This window comes from Vanrija albida, assembly GCF_041260175.1.
Source record: "Vanrija albida strain AlHP1 chromosome Unknown contig_6, whole genome shotgun sequence".
Classification (NCBI taxonomy): domain Eukaryota; kingdom Fungi; phylum Basidiomycota; class Tremellomycetes; order Trichosporonales; family Trichosporonaceae; genus Vanrija; species Vanrija albida.
The window spans coordinates 1,589,103-1,607,233 of record NW_027191425.1 but is presented as its reverse complement, the minus strand read 5'-3'; the positions used below and the strand labels follow the sequence as shown (position 1 = coordinate 1,607,233).

The 18,131-nt window shown below is 63.5% G+C and overlaps 5 protein-coding genes across 5 annotated transcripts; 4 read left to right on the top strand and 1 right to left on the bottom strand.

Annotated features, from left to right (window-relative positions):
* Window positions 1–1,422: 1,422 nt before the first annotated feature.
* Window positions 1,423–4,202, top strand: RNR1 (ribonucleotide-diphosphate reductase subunit rnr1; the record flags this gene model as incomplete). Its single annotated transcript, XM_069356412.1, has 3 exons — window positions 1,423–1,480; window positions 1,528–1,690; window positions 1,775–4,202. The coding sequence occupies 3 exons, from the start codon at window positions 1,423–1,425 to the stop codon at window positions 4,200–4,202; spliced, it is 2,649 nt and encodes an 882-aa protein (XP_069206253.1).
* Window positions 4,203–4,532: 330 nt separating this feature from the next.
* Window positions 4,533–10,500, top strand: APC1 (Anaphase-promoting complex subunit 1; the record flags this gene model as incomplete). Its single annotated transcript, XM_069356411.1, has 3 exons — window positions 4,533–6,088; window positions 6,124–7,803; window positions 7,839–10,500. The coding sequence occupies 3 exons, from the start codon at window positions 4,533–4,535 to the stop codon at window positions 10,498–10,500; spliced, it is 5,898 nt and encodes a 1,965-aa protein (XP_069206252.1).
* A 63-nt stretch (window positions 10,501–10,563) lies between these two features.
* Q8F55_008003 (uncharacterized protein) lies at window positions 10,564–11,252 on the bottom strand (the record flags this gene model as incomplete). The annotated part of the gene is made up of 3 exons (XM_069356410.1): window positions 10,564–10,686; window positions 10,722–10,981; window positions 11,018–11,252. 3 exons carry the CDS (start codon window positions 11,250–11,252, stop codon window positions 10,564–10,566), a joined length of 618 nt encoding a protein of 205 aa, XP_069206251.1.
* An 840-nt stretch (window positions 11,253–12,092) lies between these two features.
* PHO91_2 (low-affinity phosphate transporter) lies at window positions 12,093–13,834 on the top strand (the record flags this gene model as incomplete). The annotated part of the gene is made up of 9 exons (XM_069356409.1): window positions 12,093–12,154; window positions 12,192–12,333; window positions 12,603–12,751; window positions 12,790–12,950; window positions 12,987–13,075; window positions 13,163–13,220; window positions 13,352–13,444; window positions 13,500–13,597; window positions 13,637–13,834. 9 exons carry the CDS (start codon window positions 12,093–12,095, stop codon window positions 13,832–13,834), a joined length of 1,050 nt encoding a protein of 349 aa, XP_069206250.1.
* A 1,021-nt stretch (window positions 13,835–14,855) lies between these two features.
* Window positions 14,856–18,080, top strand: PHO91_1 (low-affinity phosphate transporter; the record flags this gene model as incomplete). Its single annotated transcript, XM_069356408.1, has 4 exons — window positions 14,856–14,866; window positions 15,237–15,287; window positions 15,340–17,745; window positions 17,783–18,080. The coding sequence occupies 4 exons, from the start codon at window positions 14,856–14,858 to the stop codon at window positions 18,078–18,080; spliced, it is 2,766 nt and encodes a 921-aa protein (XP_069206249.1).
* Window positions 18,081–18,131: the final 51 nt, after the last annotated feature.

Genomic DNA, 18,131 nt, shown 5'->3' with positions numbered 1-18,131 from the left:
ACGAAGTGAGAGTGAATGAAGAAGAGAGAGTGGGAGAGGTTGATACACTCCATACAACAAGAGTTCGGTGGAGGGAGTTGCGCTGCTGTCGCTGACGTCTTGTCACGAGATGCATGTCAGTGGGTGCGAGAGCGCACGGGCGTGCGAGCGATTGGAGGCGCAGAGCTCAGAGGCGCCGCAAAGATTGTGTGCTTCAGTGCGTGGAGTGTGCGCAGGCGAGGGCGAGTGCATGGCCGGATGCGGGCCAGAGTGCCCACCATTGTCGGCGTGATCGACCGAGTCACGCCAGACATGTGCCCATGTGACTACAGGCAGTCATTAAAGCCAGTCGCGTCTCGCGCCGGTCGCGCTTCGCGTCATGATATGATCACGCGTACACGCGCCGAGGGTACAACCGACATGCTTGTCGTTCCAGCTCAGTGGAGTATTTCGACCGAAATGAGAGTGTGGGGTCATCATCGCCCGAGACAAGCCACTTGGCGTCGGGAGAGGCTTTCGCAGACATGAGACATGGCTCCACCGACAGCAGCACATGTCGGCCGACAACGCGATCAGTAGTCATTCCAACAAAGACACAAACATTGACGCGGTGGGCAGCTCGATTCAATCCGCCAGGGGCATGTTTGTTGTTGTTTTTGTTGCCCAGCGTGGGCCATGCCCGAAAAGACAGGAGGCAGGAGGGGAGCAGGCACTCGCGACCGACGGACGCATGCGGCGACGACTACGACGACAAGGAGAGGAGTGGAGCTAGCCATCAATTGGTAAGCGATTGAGGGCCCGCACCCTGGCCCAAGTGAGCGAGGACGATGAGCTGGGCGGCGATGAGGCAAGATTAGGAGCCGCTGAGGGCGGTCAGGATGATTCCAGGACAAGGTGTGTCAGACTCGACGGGACGGGGCCGAAGCGAGCGACGACGCGGGGAGGGCGGGGTGGGGGTGTGCGTCGCGTCGTCTGGCGCCATGACCCACCGGCACGCGCCGTCGCGCTCGACGCGCCCACGCGCTGGGCTGGATCAACAAGAAATAAAGCGCGTCGTTATCAGTTGAACAAACAAAACATTGGGTAAAGTGCATGTTACACGTCATTTTTTCCCTGAGTTGACGCGTCTCAAGCCACCACTTTGATTTATAACATTTGCCCCCCGACCTCGCACCCCTCTTCCCTCATCTCCCCCTCCCACTCCCACTTCCTCTCCACCACGACTCTTTAACGCGACAGCTCAGTGCTAGTCCACGCCCACGCCCACACGACCACACGCGCGCGCGACTCTCCCACACGACCACCTGTACTCTGAGCTCTGGGTCAAGTGAGTACTGCCCGTGTCCGGTGGCACGCGCACGCGACGACGCGACTTGCTGACCCAGCCCCAGCCTCCTCCACTAGACTTTTATAGACTTTCCTCCCTCGACTCACCACTCCGTTATGGTTATGTGGGTCTACAAGCGTGACGGCCGCAAGGAGGCCGTTGCCTTTGACAAGGGTGAGTCTGGGCGCGACGCGACAAGCAATAGAGCTGACACGCGACAGTCACTGCCCGTCTCAACAAGCTGTCGTACGGCCTCGACCGCGAGCATGTCGAGCCCGCCCTCATCACGCAAAAGGTCGCTGCCGGTATCTACCCCGGCATCACGACGGCCGAGCTCGACACGCTCGCCGCTGAGACCGCCGCGTCCATGACTACCATGCACTCGTGAGTCGACCCTGAGGGGCGAGCGAGGGTCGACGCGTCGTCGCCTCGACCGCCACCGCATCTTCTCCCGCTGACATGCCACAGCGACTATGCCATCCTTGCGTCTAGGATTTCGGTCTCGAACACGCACAAGCTCACCAAGAAGGTGTTCTCGCAGGTCATTGCCGACCTGTACGAGTGGGTCAACCCCAAGACCGGCAAGCAGGCCCCCATGGTCTCGGAGGAGGTGTTCAACATTGTCCAGGCCAACAAGGATGTCCTCGACGGTGCCATCATCTACGACCGTGACTTTGCCTACAACTACTTTGGCTTCAAGACTCTTGAGCGCTCGTACCTCCTCAAGATCAACGGCAAGGTTGCCGAGCGTCCCCAGCACATGCTCATGCGTGTCGCTGTCGGTATCCACGGCGACAACATTGACAAGGTCCTCGAGACCTACAACCTCATGTCGGAGCGCTACTTCACCCACGCCTCGCCTACCCTCTTCAACGCTGGCACCCCCCACGCCCAGATGTCGTCGTGCTTCCTCGTCGCCATGAAGGACGACTCGATTGACGGCATCTACGACACGCTCAAGACCTGCGCCCAGATCTCCAAGACTGCTGGTGGTATCGGTCTCCACATCCACAACATTCGCGCCAAGGGCTCGTACATTGCCGGTACCAACGGCTACTCGAACGGTATCGTCCCCATGCTCCGTGCCTACGACGCCACTGCCCGTTACGTCGACCAGGGTGGCAACAAGCGCCCCGGTGCCTTTGCCATTTACCTTGAGCCCTGGCACGCCGACGTGTTCGACTTCCTCGACCTGAGGAAGAACCACGGCAAGGAGGAGGTTCGCGCTCGTGACCTGTTCTACGCCCTCTGGATCCCCGACCTCTTCATGAAGCGTGTCGAGCAGGACGGCGAGTGGACCCTCATGTGCCCTGCCGAGTGCCCCGGCCTTGCCGACGTCCACTCGGAGAAGTTCGAGGAGCTCTACCAGAAGTACGAGCGCGAGGGCAAGGGTCGCAAGACCATCAAGGCCCAGAAGCTCTGGTTCGCCATCCTTGAGGCTCAGACCGAGACTGGTGGCCCCTTCATGCTCTACAAGGACGCTGCCAACCGCAAGTCGAACCAGCAGCACCTCGGCACCATCAAGTCGTCCAACCTCTGCACTGAGATCATCGAGTACTCTGCCCCCGACGAGGTCGCCGTCTGCAACCTTGCCTCGATTGCCCTCCCTGCCTTTGTTGACTTTGAGACCAACTCGTACGACTTCAAGAAGCTCCACTCGATCACCAAGGTCGTCACCAAGAACCTCGACCAGGTCATCACCAAGAACTACTACCCCGTCCCCGAGGCTCGCAACTCGAACATGCGCCATCGCCCTGTCGGTCTTGGTGTCCAGGGTCTTGCCGACACCTTCATGGCTCTCCGCCTTCCCTTCGACTCGCCCGGTGCTCGTGAGCTCAACATCAAGATCTTCGAGACCATCTACCACGCTGCCCTCGAGGCCTCGAACGAGATGGCTCAGGAGCTTGGCAAGTACCCCTCGTACGAGGGCTCGCCCATCTCGCAGGGCAAGCTCCAGCCCGACCTCTGGGGCCGTGTCCCCACCGACCTCTGGGACTGGACTGAGCTCCGTGCCAAGATTGCTGAGCACGGTGTCCGCAACTCGCTCCTCGTTGCCCCCATGCCCACTGCCTCGACCTCGCAGATCCTTGGCTGGAACGAGTGCTTCGAGCCCTACACCTCGATGCTCTACTCGCGTCGTGTGCTCTCGGGTGACTTCCCCATCATCTGCCCCTGGCTCCTCCGTGACCTCATCAACCTCGGCATCTGGGACGACAACATGAAGAACCTCATCATCGCCTCGGGTGGTTCCATCCAGCACATCCCCAACATTCCCGATGAGCTCAAGGCCATCTACAAGACTGTTTGGGAGATCTCGCAGAAGGCGGTCATTGACCTCGCTGCCGACCGTGGTGCCTTCATCGACCAGTCGCAGTCGCTCAACATCCACCTCGCCAACCCCTCGTTCTCGCAGCTCACGTCGATGCACTTCTACGGCTGGAAGCGTGGTCTCAAGACCGGTGCCTACTACCTCCGCACCCGTCCTTCGGCCAACGCCATCCAGTTCACCATCGACGCCAGCACCCTCAAGCAGGCCAAGACGCTCGAGGCTGGTGCCAAGAAGGTTTCATCGCCTACCACTGCCCACCCCTCAGTCTCGAGCCCTACCAGCCTCGTCGAGCCCCTGCGCAAGGTCAAGATCCAGACGACTGCCTCGGCGCCCGTCCCTCCCGAGATCACCGCTGCCTCGCAGGCTCGTGAGGCGCGTGAGGCCAAGCAGGTCGAGGTCGCTTCGGCCGCTGTCCAGCGTCAGGTTGAGCGCGACGTCAGCCCCCAGCCCTCTGAGAACGAGGAGCTGTCATACGAGGAGGCCAAGCGCAGGGCCGAGGAGCGCGCTGCTGCCGCCCTCCAGTGCAGCATCGACAACAAGGACGCCTGCGTCATGTGCTCGGGATAAACGAGTAGAGTTGAGCGGCGTGTTGAGGTCTGTCGGTAGTGAGAAGTGGTAGGATGGGCCACTCGTGTGTTGTACATTGCACTCTACTGTTTTCCTATCTTTTAGTTTTCCTTTTGCCCATTCATGGATCCATTGCATAGACGATGTGTTGCGACAAAGGGCTAGTGGCAAGTGCCACAACCAACAGGCCTACTCACTCACGGATGTTTTGTTTTGGCCAGCGACCTCCACCTTGCACCCAGGGACGACCGACGGCACACAACGCCCGTCAACACACCCACTACCACCCACTCTCCATCTCATCACCACACCACAACAACAACCCTCGTGATGCTTCAGGCCACCGTACTCGGGGCCGGGGTGTCACCAGGACACGTCCTGTATGCCCGCGCGGGCAGCAGTTCGACCAGCGGCGGGCTAGGGCTCTCGCAAGAAACGGCGGGCTCGAGCAGCCGGGCTTCGGTCCACCAGACCTTTCCGCCGCTCTCGCTCGACGCGGCCTCGGCACCAGTGGCAACAGAGGAAACGCTCACATGGTGCGGCAAGAGCGTCACCTGGTCGCGTGGGGTCGAGATCTTCCGGCGGTTCACGTACGAGCACCAGAGCGAGCGCGTCTCGTACGCCGCCTTCGTGTGGTTCCGGCCACCCGGAGACGAGGGCGCGCCGGCGCCGCAGGCACCCAAGGCCGCCGACCCGTCCTCTTCGACCTCGACATTCGGCCCGTTCCACACCTCCCAGCACGCAAAGTGGGGCGCGCGCAACGCCGAGCTGCGCGCGTCCAGCACCGGCCTCCAGCGCGCCGTCGTCGTCTTCCTCGCGTCGTACGCGTTCGTCTACTTCGCCTCGGGGCAGGACAAGAAGATATCTCTCCCATGGCCCGTCGAGCAGTGCTGGGCTCTGCCTGACGGCGGGGCGCTGGTCCAGCGCGCGCTCGAGCGCCGCGAGCGCAAGCAGCTCGCCGAGACAAAGGGCCGGAAGCCGCGCCGGAGCTCGTTCGCGGACCGCACAGGCGTGAGCGTGCTCGACGACCTCGTCGACCGCGAGGATGCAAAGGCGCCAAAGCTCCCCCGGCTGTTCACATTCACCGACATCTTTGGCGAGTTCAAGTGGGTCGCCGAGGCCGAGATCGACGGCGGGTTCGGGGACGACGACGAGCCGAGTCTCGCCCCGCACGCGAGCACGAGCCAGATCCCCATGACCCAGTCGATCGTCTACGTCGCACCGGCACCGTACCCCCTCATCGTGGCGTACGACCACGAGGAGGGCCAGTTCCTGTTCTACCGCCGCGCGAGGGTCCCAATCCCGGACACGGACGACATGACCGCGACGCCGAGCGTGCGCGGCATGCGGCCCGACGAGCTGCTGCGCGCGACAGAGCCGCCCCTGCCGCCACCATCGCGCCGGGGTCCGCGGGCGTCGCTTGGCCGCTCAGCGCTCGGGCTGCCGGCGACGGACCGGAGGGTGTCGGGGCTGGGGATGCCGGCGACGGACCGGAGGGTGTCGGCGCTCGGGTTGCCGACGACGGACCGGCGGGTGTCGAGCTTTGGCGCCGACCTGCTTGACCGTTCGCGCCGCAAGGCGTCCCGCGCGTCCATGGCCAACGAGCTCGAGGCTGATGACGACCCGTTTGCCGGCGCGGCCGCAGTGGCGTTTGGCTCGTCGCGCCGCGTGACGCGTGTGAGCAGCTTTGGCACCGAGGCCAAGTCGCAGCGGCTTTCGATGGCTGGCAAGCGCCGCGAGGACGCGAGGGAGTACCCCCGCATGTCGCTCCACGTCATGCCTGAGGACCTGATCGAGACGACGATGATCATGGGGCTGGACAAGGAGCAGCTCGAGCTGCGAAGTGAGATTGTCGTCGAGCGCGTGTACCAGTGGCGGCCGCCTGGGTGAGTGAAGGGTGCACGAGGTTGCTGACGGTCAGCGAGGTGGATCTCGACGCCGCGCGCGTGTTCCTTTCGGAGAACCGCTCACCGCAGTCGGTGCACCTCAACCTCGTCTTGTCATTCACCAACCTCCCCACGACGTTATTCACATTCGGCGTGGAGCAGGTGTCCCAGCCGAGCCCGGCGTTCGTGTTCAATGCGTTTCGCGGCGTGCAGTGTGTGTCGGCTGTGCCTGTTCTGGCCACGCGGCCGAATGTCCTCGACACACTGTTGCTTGCCGAGGACGGGTCACTCAACCTATTCTCTGCGTCGTCGCACCAGATGGCGGTCCAGATCCCGCGGGTCCTCACGGCCGACGGGCGCGATGAGGTAGCCCACAAGCTCGCGGCAAGCCTGAGCATGGTGCTCGACGGCGACGGTGAGGTCGTGACGACCGAACGCCGCGTCGTCGATCTTCTCGACGCGTCAGGCTCCAAAGTGACCGTGGTGTACAGCGACGGGGACCGCCTGCGCGTGTCACTCGACTTCGAGCCACCCCCAGGGATCGCGAGCCGATGCCTCGAAGCGCTATCATACGCGCTGTCGCAGAACGAGTTTGCCCAGCTCTCAGAGGCCTTCCTTGCCGAGCTGCAGCAGCAACCTGCACCGCAACGGAATGAGGTCCACACGCAGTGGCGCACCCTCTCCAATGCCCTCTACACCATGTGCGGGCTCAACGCGTCGCCTGAGCCCGACACCCGCACCGAGATCCTGTCCAGCTGGTCGACGCAGTCGGATCCCGTCCTCCGACGCTTGGCACGGCGGATAGGACGGACGCCAGCGTCGACAACAGCCGATGTGGTGCGACCACACTCCCTCACCCCCAATGTCCTGCTTGCGCTCCACCTCGTCGCGCAAGACTCGAGGCTGTCGTCAGCCACCGCGTCGTGGCTCACCCACCTCGCACCCGTCCTCCTTCGGCTATCAGCCGCGATCGGGCGCGAAGACTGGGTCGACTACTGGCGCCGCTTGATGCCCGACTCCCTCGCCAGCGCTCCTCTGGCATACCCCAGTAGGCGGGTCGACCACCCGCTATTGGACCAGTTCCACGAGCCCCCAGACATCCTCCTCTACCTCTCCCGCCTCCTCATGTGGCCCACGCGGCCATTCCCATCCCTACAATCGTGCTTCCCAAATTCTTCGCCCTTAGGCTCGCCGGACCCCTGCCGCCAGACCCGACTCGTGTCGACGATATACTCGACTTTGACGCACTCGCCAGAAGCTCGCCGAAGTGGCACCCTCGTCCCGACAGAGAAAAGAGCCATCGCCGCGGTCAAGATCATGGTCGATAGTGGCGTGGACGCGTCCTGGGTAGCAGACCTGCCGTTTGGCGTCGCCATGCCCTTGCAGGAGATTGTCCGCGTCGCCCAAGTCAGCCCCTCCAAGGATGTCTCCCCGCAGGTCTTCGAGTTTGTCGACCGCAAGGACTTGGCCTCGATGTATACGGACGACAAGGCGTCCACTTCAGAGCTGCCAATGGGACCAGAGGCAGGGCCGGAGAAGCCGCCTACCATCGGCAAGATTGTGGCGTCGGTGACCGCTGAGACGTCGAAACACGCCCACTTTGCGGCCCTTCCACACGTCCGCTTCGGCGTCGACAAGCGTGTCGAGGAGGTCGAGCGCATCATGCAGACGACGCACCAGCGCACCATCGCTGTCGAGGATCCCAAGGGCGCAAGGTGAGCTGACCTCCAGAACGTGAGCTAACCCACAGCGAGCAAGACATCATGCAGTACCACCAGAGCGTGGTCAATACGATCGCCAACCGCACGCTCGCCATCACCGTTGGCCAGGGCATGTTTCAATTCAGCTCACGGTCGGCGACGATCACGGACGCCTGGAGCATTCCGCTCATCGAGCTCGCCGTCAAGGTCGTCCCGGGCAACAATGTCATCAAGGCCCAGATTCCAGACGGCGCCGACTGGCCGTGCTTCCACAACGGCGTGTCGGCTGCCCTATCCATCTCGTCCGACTCCAAGGGGATCGACGCGTCGTGGATCGCATTCAACCGTCCCAAGACACCGTCGGCCGACCATGCTGGATTCCTTCTTGGCCTCGGTCTCACTGGTCGCCTGCGTACCATGAACGCGATCAGCGTGTATCCCTACTTGGAACTCCGCCACGACATGACATCTGTTGGTATGCTGCTCGGTCTCGGCGCGTCGTTTGCCGGCAGCTGCGACCCGCAAGTCACGCGGATCGTGTCGCTGCACACCGCCGCGCTGCTGCCCCTAGGATCGATGGAGCTCAACGAATCGCCCGTTGTCCAGTCTACTGCTATGGTCAGCCTCGGACTCATCTATGTCGGCAGCAAGAACCTCCACATGGCCGAGGTGGTCCTCGGCGAGATTGCCCGATCCGAGCTGCCCGGTGTCGATGGCTTTGTGGAGAGCCGTGAGGCGTACTCGTTCTCGGCGTCGATGGCCTTTGGTCTCATCATGCTGGGTCGCGGCGGGTCGTCGTCGAGCGAGACGGAGCGCCGGCTCCTTGCACAGCTCACCCCCTGCATCCATGGCGACGCGCCCCGGGTCAGCGGTAACAAGAACAAGCGTACCGCGACCCACATCGACGCGACCGTTACATCTCCAGGAGCGACGCTTGCCCTCGGCCTCATGTATCTCAAGACTGGGCGGCAGGACATTGCCGACTTGCCCGAGATCCCGCAGACCGCACTCGCGCTCGAAAGCGTTCGGCCTGACCAGCTCCTGATCCGCACATTCGCCCGTGCCCTCATTCTCTGGGACAATGTCAAGCCGCAGATGGAATGGGTGGACGCGCAGCTGCCGGCCTTCATCCAGGCGCTGCACCATGGCCACAAGCGCACGAGCGGCATGGAGCTCAACACGGAGCTCGCGTATCTCAACATCATTGCGGGAGCGTGTCTTGGCCTCGGCATCCGGTTTGCGTCTACAGCCAATGAGGCGGCGCACGTCATCATCCTGACGTTCTTCGGCGTCCTCGGCAAGGCCGCGGCTGGACAGTCGATGACCTACGAGGGCAGGATTAGGAGAAACACAGCGCGCCAGGCGCTCAACATTGTGACCCTCGCTCTCGCCACGCTCATGTCTGGCACTGGCGAGCTCAACGTCATGCGCCGCCTCCGTGTCTCGCACGGCCAGGAGGGAGCTGGCGTGACCTATGGCTCACACATGGCCATGCACATGGCTCTGGGCCTGCTGTTCCTTGGTCGAGGCTACTTTACGCTGGGCAACTCGAACCTCGCGATTGCAGCCCTCAGCATCTCCTTCTTCCCGCGCTTCCTTGCGTCGCCAAATGACATCAAGGCGTACCCTCAGGCATACAGGCACCTTTGGGCGCTCGCCGTGGAGCCTCGCTGTCTCATCGCCCGCGACGTCGACACGCGTGAGTCGATCTTCATGCCCATCAAGATCAAGGTGCGGGGACGCAACGGCGAGCAAAACCTCATCTCGCCTACGCTTGTCGCGCCCTTCGACACGATCGTCTCGATCACGGTCGACTCGCCGCGATACTGGCCCGTGACGTACGACCTGTCAAACCCACGAGACCGCGACAGCTTGGTGCGCTCGCGCACCATCTGGGTCAAGCGCAAGTCTGGGTTCCTCGACTACAACTTTGACCCACGCGGATACCGGAGCATGTTTGTGCGTGCTGGCACAATGGCCGGGTTCGACTTGCAGTACGACCTCGTGTCGCCAGCGGCGCCGATCCAGTTGGCGTTGACCGAGATTGTCGACCTCATCTCGTTACACACTGGCGACCCGGTGATTGTGGGCATGGTCAAGCGGTTTGCGGGCCCGGCGTGGGTCGAGTCGTTTGTGCGCTACGTCCTGTTCGAGTGCGTGTCTGTCGACAAGCCGGCAATGCTGGGCGTCTACCTGTCCATGGCGCTGGCTCTGGGCTCGAGCGACGAGCTGCGGCTGGAGCGGCTCGCACAGGTGGCGTTCCTGCTGCGGTTCTACCGGCCGAGCGTGTTTGAGCGCGAGTACTCGACTCTGGGCGGGGAGAAACGGCACCCGATCCTGAGACAGACGTTCTTGCATGCGCTGCAGCGTCGCCTCACGGTGGCCCAGGGAGCGCACGAGTCGCAGCTGGCGTATCTGCGTGGCGCGAGTCCTACAGCCGCCGACGCGGCCGACCTGGCCGTGTACCTCGCGCAGAACCACGTGCCGGCGCGGAGCCTGCTACAGGCGCTGTCGCAGCTGGTGGCCGCGGCGGCGGGCGCATCGCGCACCGAGCTGGAGATCAAGGCGCGCGAGGCGTCGGACCGGTACGCTACGGCCGTGTTTGAGCAGTTTGACGCCGAGCGGGACACCCTGCCGGCCGACCTGGGCGCGTGGAAGCTCGGCAGTGTGCGGGCGGCGCTGGGGGTGTGGGGTGGGGCGGGGGCAGAGTAGGTCGAGTCGTAACATTCACATGTATCATACAATTGCATAGTACAGGGGGGGAAGAGGAGCTGTTCAAATGGCCAGCGCGCCGTCGCTCGCGTCGTCGCCGTCGTTGACACGCAGCACCTTTGCCCACTCGACGTAGTTGAACCGCCCCTGGCGGTCAGTGTACGGGCCATTGAACAGGCGGTCGATCTGTCCGCGTCAGTGCCGCCCCACCCCATACCCACCTCGTCCGAGCTCATGTGGTCGCCCATCTCAGCGAGGTGCTTGCGCACCTCGGCGGTATCGACCCATCCCTTGTCCCCGTCGTCAAAGCACGCAAACGCCTCGAGCAGGTCGTGCTCGTGGTCGAGGTGGATGAGGTGCTCGCCCATCATGGTGAGGAACTGGGTGAAGTTGATGTCGGGGGTGGGGCCTGGGGCCGCGGCCGCGCCCCTGGGCCGCGAGGCGAGGAGCTTGTCGAGGAGCGCGGGCGTGGGGGTTTGGCCTAGCCGTTAGCTCCTCCCCAGCGGCAACGACGTACCCAGCTGCCCCAGCATGACCTCCAAATCCCCCCTGCCAACCCGCCCATCCCCGTCCTGGTCGAGCATGTTGAACGCCTCCTTGAACTGCTTGACCTGCTGCGGCGTGAACATGGTGTACGCCGCGCCCGAGGCGATGCGCTCGGCCGGCGCGCGCGCGGCCGGCGGGCGGCCGTGGCCTAAGGCTGCGTGCTTGGACTGGGCGTGAGTGGGCGCCGAGGGGGGGAGACGTACCATTGCGACGGTGGTGGACGATGTTGACGGTGTTGACTTTCGACGTTGTTGGCTTTGGGTGGCGGCTGTTGTTTGGCTTGAGTCAGTCGCGCTGGGTTGGGGGTTACGTAAGCGACCCGACTCGCGGAGATGACGTCGTCTCCGCGACTGCTGACCTGGTGGGTGATGAGAAGCCGACCGGCTGTGGCTGCATGGCTTTGACACAGCGGGGCTCGCTGCTGCATGCACCTCGCGCCTGCAGCCTGGCGGGTGGTGGCTGGCAGAGTGGAAAGCCGCTCGCAGAGAACAGCGCGCAGCGTGGCCGGAGACGCCGGGCAGGTCGCAGTCGCCCAAGGCCAGCCCTTCCTCGTCGTGGACCGCTCGGTCCGTCCCACCGCGCCACGACGGCTCCTGTCCCCCACGAGCGTGCTCTCGGCCTGCGTGCCCTCGACCTGCTGTTGAAGGCAGCAGGGTGCACGCCGGCCTCGCTACCCGCCGCCTGAGCACTCGGACGGACCGAGGCAGGCTCGCCTCGCGGCGTCGGCCTTGCCCGGCACTCGCCCTCCACCAACCCACCATGACCCGGTTCCCTCCACCCACCAACACCACCCTCCACCGACTGAGGCATCACGCGCACAGTTGCGAGCGTGCTGACGCAGCAGCAGCTCGCAGCAGCTCGCAGCAGCGGGCCGGCCGCGCCGCGCTCCGCGCACGCGAGCGCACGTTGTTGCCCCGCGCACCCATGTCGCGCGATTACGTGACGTCAGCCGCTCGCTGGCGCTATATCCGCCCAGCGAGTATATAGCCAGCGGGCCGGCAGTGGCCCGCTCGCCATCCCCCCAACGACCAAGCATCCAGCACATCATGCCCGCAATCCAGAAGGGAGACCTCGTCCTCGTGTCCGGCGCGTCGGGCTACATCGCTGCGTGGGTGCTGCGTCGTGGAACGAGCTGACGCCGCCAGCCAGACGGTGAAAGACCTCCTCGAGGCCGGGTTCCCCGTCCGCGGCACGGTCCGCTCGGCTGACAAGGGCGAGTTTCTGAAGAACGCGTTCAAGGACGCCGGCGTGCCCTTCGACTATGTTATCGTCAAGGATATTGCCGAGGTGCGTTGAGGTGGTGCAAGTGGAGGTGGAGGTGGACGGGTCGGGGTTGGCTAGCGTCGAGGCGGCCCGTGGACGACTACGGCCGTGGCGCGCGGTATGGCCTGGGTAGTGGCGTGGCGTGCAGTGACCTGTGCTGCCGCCCAGCTGGCCTAGCTGTCCCCCGCCAGTGGCGAGTGGCACGCTCTCCTCGCCCGTTCGCCCGTTCGCCCGTTCGTCCGCCTCCCTCCTTCCTCCCCCCGGCCTTCGTGTCCCACCGGCTAACCCCCCAGCCTGGAGCCTTCGACGAGGCCGTCAAGGGTGTTGTCGGCGTCGCGCACACCGCCTCGCCCTTCCACCTCAACGCCGACGACCCCGACGAGCTCATCAAGCCCGCCGTCAAGGGCACCGTTGGCATCCTCGACTCGATCAAGAAGAACAAGTGAGCGATCGCCACACCGCCCCCATTAACAACCCCAGCCCCAACGTCAAGCGCGTGGTCATCACCTCGTCGGTCGCCGCCATCCTCGACGACGACATCCCCAAGCCCCACACCTACGAGGAGGACCACTGGAATGCCTACTCGGTGCGCGAGGTCAAGGAGAAGGGCCGCAACGCCACCAATGGCGACAAGTACCGCGGTGGGTTTGGACGCCGTAGCAGCAGCTAACCTCCAGCGTCCAAGACACTCGCCGAGCAGGCCTTCTGGAAGTGGATCGAGGACAACAAGCCGTCGTGGGACGGCGCGGCCATCCACCCCTCGCTCGTACGTGCCGTGCCCCATTCCTCCGCTCGCTCGCTCGGGTTCCCCCGAGTGGTCGCGTGCGCACTGCTCATCCACTAACAAACCTAGGTCCTCGGCCCGATTCTGCAGCCAGTCAACAGCGTCGCAGAGCTCAACACGTCTGTCGGTGAGTTTGCCCCTTCCCTGATGCCTAGGAATGCGGGGTGCCGCCAAAGGTCACACGACCACGAGGCACTCCTCCCACTCGCTATCGACGCCGGCAGCCCGCCCGCTCGCACGAGCTAACACCTGCCCTAGCTGGCCTCGTCAACTGGTTCACCGGCAACCACCAGGAGGCAGAGCTCAAGGCCATCAAGGAGGCGCCCTTCAACTGGGTCGACGTCCGCGACGGTGCGTTACGCCACAAGCCTCCTCCCCCCTGGCGACGCTGACATTCCTTGTCCAGTGTCCCTTGGTCATCTCCGTGCACTCACGACCCCTGAGGCTTCGGGCCAGCGCTTCATTACGAGCAACGGTGCCGTGTCGCCCATTGACTTTGTCCTGGTGCGTCGTTGACGGCAGCCCCGATGTTGACAGGAACAGAGCTTTGCCAAGCACTTCCCCGACCGCAAGACGTACCCCAACGGCGATGCCGAGGCCTCGCGCAGGAAGGAGATCAACGCGGCGGCCAACTTTTACAACGGCGCCAAGGCGACAAAGGTGCTCGGGGTCAAGTACCATGATCTCGACGGCTCGATCAAGGACACTATCGACAGCGTGATCCAGCGCCTTGGAGTCTAAGGTGGGCACGCCCGCCGCACGCCGCAGTACCGTGCATGCCTCGGATGGCGCAAGCACGTCGGTCGTCAGGGCCTGGAGCCGACGGACGATGGCAGAGGATCTTGTGGTCGTGTGACCCATTTGTACGCAATGATACAGCGCGATAGGTCGGAATGCAAGACATGTGTCAAAGAGCTAGTCCAGTCGTATTCGAGATTCGGCTCGTGCGTGCCGCGCGGCCGGCCGGGTGGGATGGGGCCGTGATGGACGTGATGGGCCAGCCAGCCAGCGATGAGCGACGTGATGCGCCGGCCGGCAAGCCGGCTGGCTGGCGCGAGCAAGCAGAGGGGGGAGGACAGTCCTGCAGGGGTAGCATTGCGCCACGAATGGGCAGCTGGGCAGAGTGAGTCTGCGGTGATGCTTGGCTTGCCTTGGCCGCGATGCAATCAATGGCAAAAGCAGTCTTCGCGTTTGGTCGGTATGGACCTGCACGTTCCAAAAACGGCCAAGCAGTGAGGGTAGAGGGCGGCATGCGGCAAGCGGCAACGGCAGAGAGCCAAGGCGGCAGAGGAGGAGGAGGAGAGGCAGAGAGTCGCAGGGTGCCACCCACCACCCCTCTGACCCCACCCCACCCTGCCGTTCCCGATTTCGCTGCTCTGATGCCCTTCGTCATATTGGGCCGCCTCCTTTTCCCAACTCATTCCATTGTCCATCCTCTTGCACAGACGGGCGACGCGCCGACTCCGACAGCCTGCAAGCCTGCTCGACGCCGCCTCCCCCCTCTCCCCTTACATATAGACCCCAGGCGTGCACGCGACCAAGCACAATCTCGCACCCATCACCCAACCCCTCACCTTCAACGCTCGTTTCCAGTTTCGGTCTCGGCCGCAGCCTGCAACGTGCGTTCAGAGGTCACTACCAGGTCCATCTCGACGCCGACCCGGAATCACTCGAGCTCTTACCACTCGGCGGCACACACACTCCTCCTCATCACCCCTCTTGGTCCTGGCACAACTCGAGGCCAGCACACTCGGGCGACAAGATGAAGTTTGGGTGAGTGGACTGGTTGTCTTGGCTCTCGGTCCCGGCCCGCAAAACGACGAGCGGGCGCCCGCCTTGGCGGACAATCCTGCCCGACAAGCCTGTCGGCGTGGCCTGCACGCTGCACGTCTTTTGCATCGGCTCATCGCGCTTGTGCTATTCCCCACTACCTCTTGTGGACGCACGTATGAGCAAGACACGCAACCCCACCACAGATCGCCGCCGCCGCCGTCATGACTCTTGTCCAGATCGAGCTGCATGACCTCTCCCGCCGTGGGGTTGGGGTCGGCACGCTGGGAACACTGCCCCCGTGCTCCCCACCACCCCTGTCGCCGCCACCTCACGCAACATGGTACCGCGATGGCGAAGCTAACTGGACCAGAACTCTTCTCGAGCTCAACTCGAACGTTGAATGGTGGAATCACTACGTCGAGTATGTTGTCTGAATCACAGCCCCTCCATCCTCAAGCTCACCCTCCCTCCAGTTATGACGCGTTGAAAAAGCTCTTCCCCTCGGTCCCCCTCGACCCCACGTACCTCGCGACCCAGCAGCACGCCGAGCAGGGCGCGCTGCTGCCCGTCCACCGCGCAGAGTCGGCAAAGTGGGCCACGCCAGAGCAGTTCCGCGCCGCTCTCGACCGCGAGCGCGAAAAGGTCAACGCCTTCTACTCGACAAAGTACAACGAGCTCCGCTCGCTCGACCTGTTGATCGAGGAGGAGGTTCACTCAATCGAGCTCCGCGAGCTGCACGGTGCCGGTGAAGAGGACGTCATCTTCGAGGAGGACGAGGACGCCGACGACCACGACGAGGGCGACACGCTCCTCCCCCGCTCAGCCCACACCACCCCCGCTCGCGCGCCCCGCAAGCGTGCATCCATTCTTGGCCGCTTACCCAGACTGGTTGGCCGCCGTACAAGCGTGCAGCAGGGCGATGCCCACGCCGCCGACATCTTCGAGTCGACATTACCCGCGCCCGTGCGCACCCAAGGCTCGCGCCAGCGCTCGCGCTCTATCGCCACCCCGACTGTCACCGAGGATGAGGCAGGCCCCTTGTCGCCCGCGCGATCCCGCGCTCCCATGCATCGCCGCGCGTTATCAGATCTCTCTTCGGCCGACGACCCCCATGATCGCCGCACGTCCTTCTCCTCCGTCTCGACCAGCGGCTGGGGCAAGCGCCAGCACAAGCTCGGCCTCATGCCAATAGACCGCTCGACCTACCCCGCCTGGCTCCAGCTCGAGATTGGCGACGACGAGGAGGCCGGTGGCCCCCACGACGTCGCTTACTTCAACTGGACCGGCAGCAGCGACTACGCCACCGTCTTGCGCATTGGCTTCAAGAAGCGGGTATCCGCCCTCTGGCTCGACCTGTACGCGCTCAAGCAGTACGTGGATCTCAACCTCACCGCTTTCGAGAAGATTTTGAAGAAGTACGACAAGAACACCAACTCGAAGCTCAAGAAGCCCTACATCTCCGACAAGGTGCTCACGACGTACCCCTGGACAAACGAGGCCAAGGCCGAGCTCGACACTTTGCTCGCAAAGGTCCTCTTCCTCTACCGCCGTGTGGTCGTCGCCGGCGACGAGGAGCTTGCCAAGGAGCAGCTCCGTGCCCAGCTCCGCGAGCGCATCGTGGTCGACCGCGAGACTGTCTGGTCCCAGATGGTCGGCGACCGTCGTGGCCAGGGCATCTTCCGCTCCGTCGAGCCAGAAGAGGAGCTGCCCGCGTTTGAGCAGCCAAAACGCGGCATCAGGACCCCCTGTGGCCGGATCGTCTTGCCCAAGTTCGTCAAGACGGGTGGCGTCATCTTCCTCATTGCTCTGGGTGCGCTCTTCGGCATCATGTGGGCTCAGCCCTTCGACCGCGTTGAAGAGACCAACTGCTTCGCGATGCTCGTCTTCTGCACCATTCTCTGGGCGTCGGAGGCCATCCCCCTGTTCGTCACGTCGCTTATGGTGCCCTTCCTGGTCGTCGTTCTGCGTGTCCTCCGCTCCACCGACGGTGAGGACACTCGCCTGCCTGCGACCGACGCGACCAAGTTCATCTTTGCCCAAATGTTCTCGCCCACCATCATGCTTCTCATCGGAGGCTTCACCATCGCCGCTGGCCTGTCGAGGACGCGTCTCGACCACATGTCGGCGTCGCGCATCATGAACGCGGCGGGCTCCAACCCCAGCGCAGTCCTGCTCGTGCTCATGCTCGTTGCCACCTTTGCCTCGATGTGGATCTCGAACGTTGCCGCCCCGACCCTCTGCTACGCGCTCGTCCGCCCCATTCTCGACGAGCTGCCGCCCAAGTCGGTCTTCTCGAGGTGCCTGATCATTGCCATTGCCCTCGCGTCCAACATTGGTGGCCAGGCGTCGCCGATCTCGTCGCCGCAGAACCTGATTGCCCTCGGCTCGATGGTCCCACCTCTCACCTGGCTGCAGTGGTTTGCCATCTCGCTGCCCGTCTCGCTCACCTCGGTTATTGTCATTTGGGCGTTCCTGCACATCAACTACCGCTGGGAGAACGATCTGCGCATCCCCAAGATGCGCAAGAACACGGACAGCCTCAAGAAGAAGCACTACTTTGTGCTGTTCATCACTGTCCTTACCATTGCCCTCTGGTGCATTGAGAAGAACATTGAGAGCTCGGTTGGTGACATGGGCATCATTGCCATCATCCCTCTGGTCGCCTTCTTCGGCACGGGTATCCTCCGCAAGGAGGACTTCCACGACTTCCAGTGGCCCATCGTCTTCCTCGCCATGGGCGGTATCGCCCTCGGCAAGGCCGTCCTCTCTTCCGGTCTCCTCGAGTCTCTGGACCACGTCTTGGAGGGCCTCGTCGACGGTATGGGGCTCTACAAGATCCTGATCGTCTTCTCGTCCATCGCACTTGTTATTTCCACATTGTGAGTTGGACCCACTGGCTCGACACTAACTCTGCAGCATTTCTCACACCATTGCCGCCGTGCTTCTCGTGCCCGTCGCCTCGCGCATCGGAGAGTCGCTTGCCGACCCGCACCCGCGCCTGCTCATCATGGCCACGGCGCTCATCTGCTCGGCCGGCATGGGCCTGCCCGTCTCGGGCTTCCCCAACATGACTGCCATCACGCAGGAGAACAAGCTGGGCCACCGCTTCATCAACGCCAACGACTTCCTCAAGAACGGTGTCCCGGCGTCCATCCTCGCGACGTTTGTCATTGTCACGATTGGCTACGCCATCATGCGCGCGCTGGCCATGTAAACTTGCTTCCTCGCATACAACCCATAGTCTTGACCATAGTCCCCCTACATG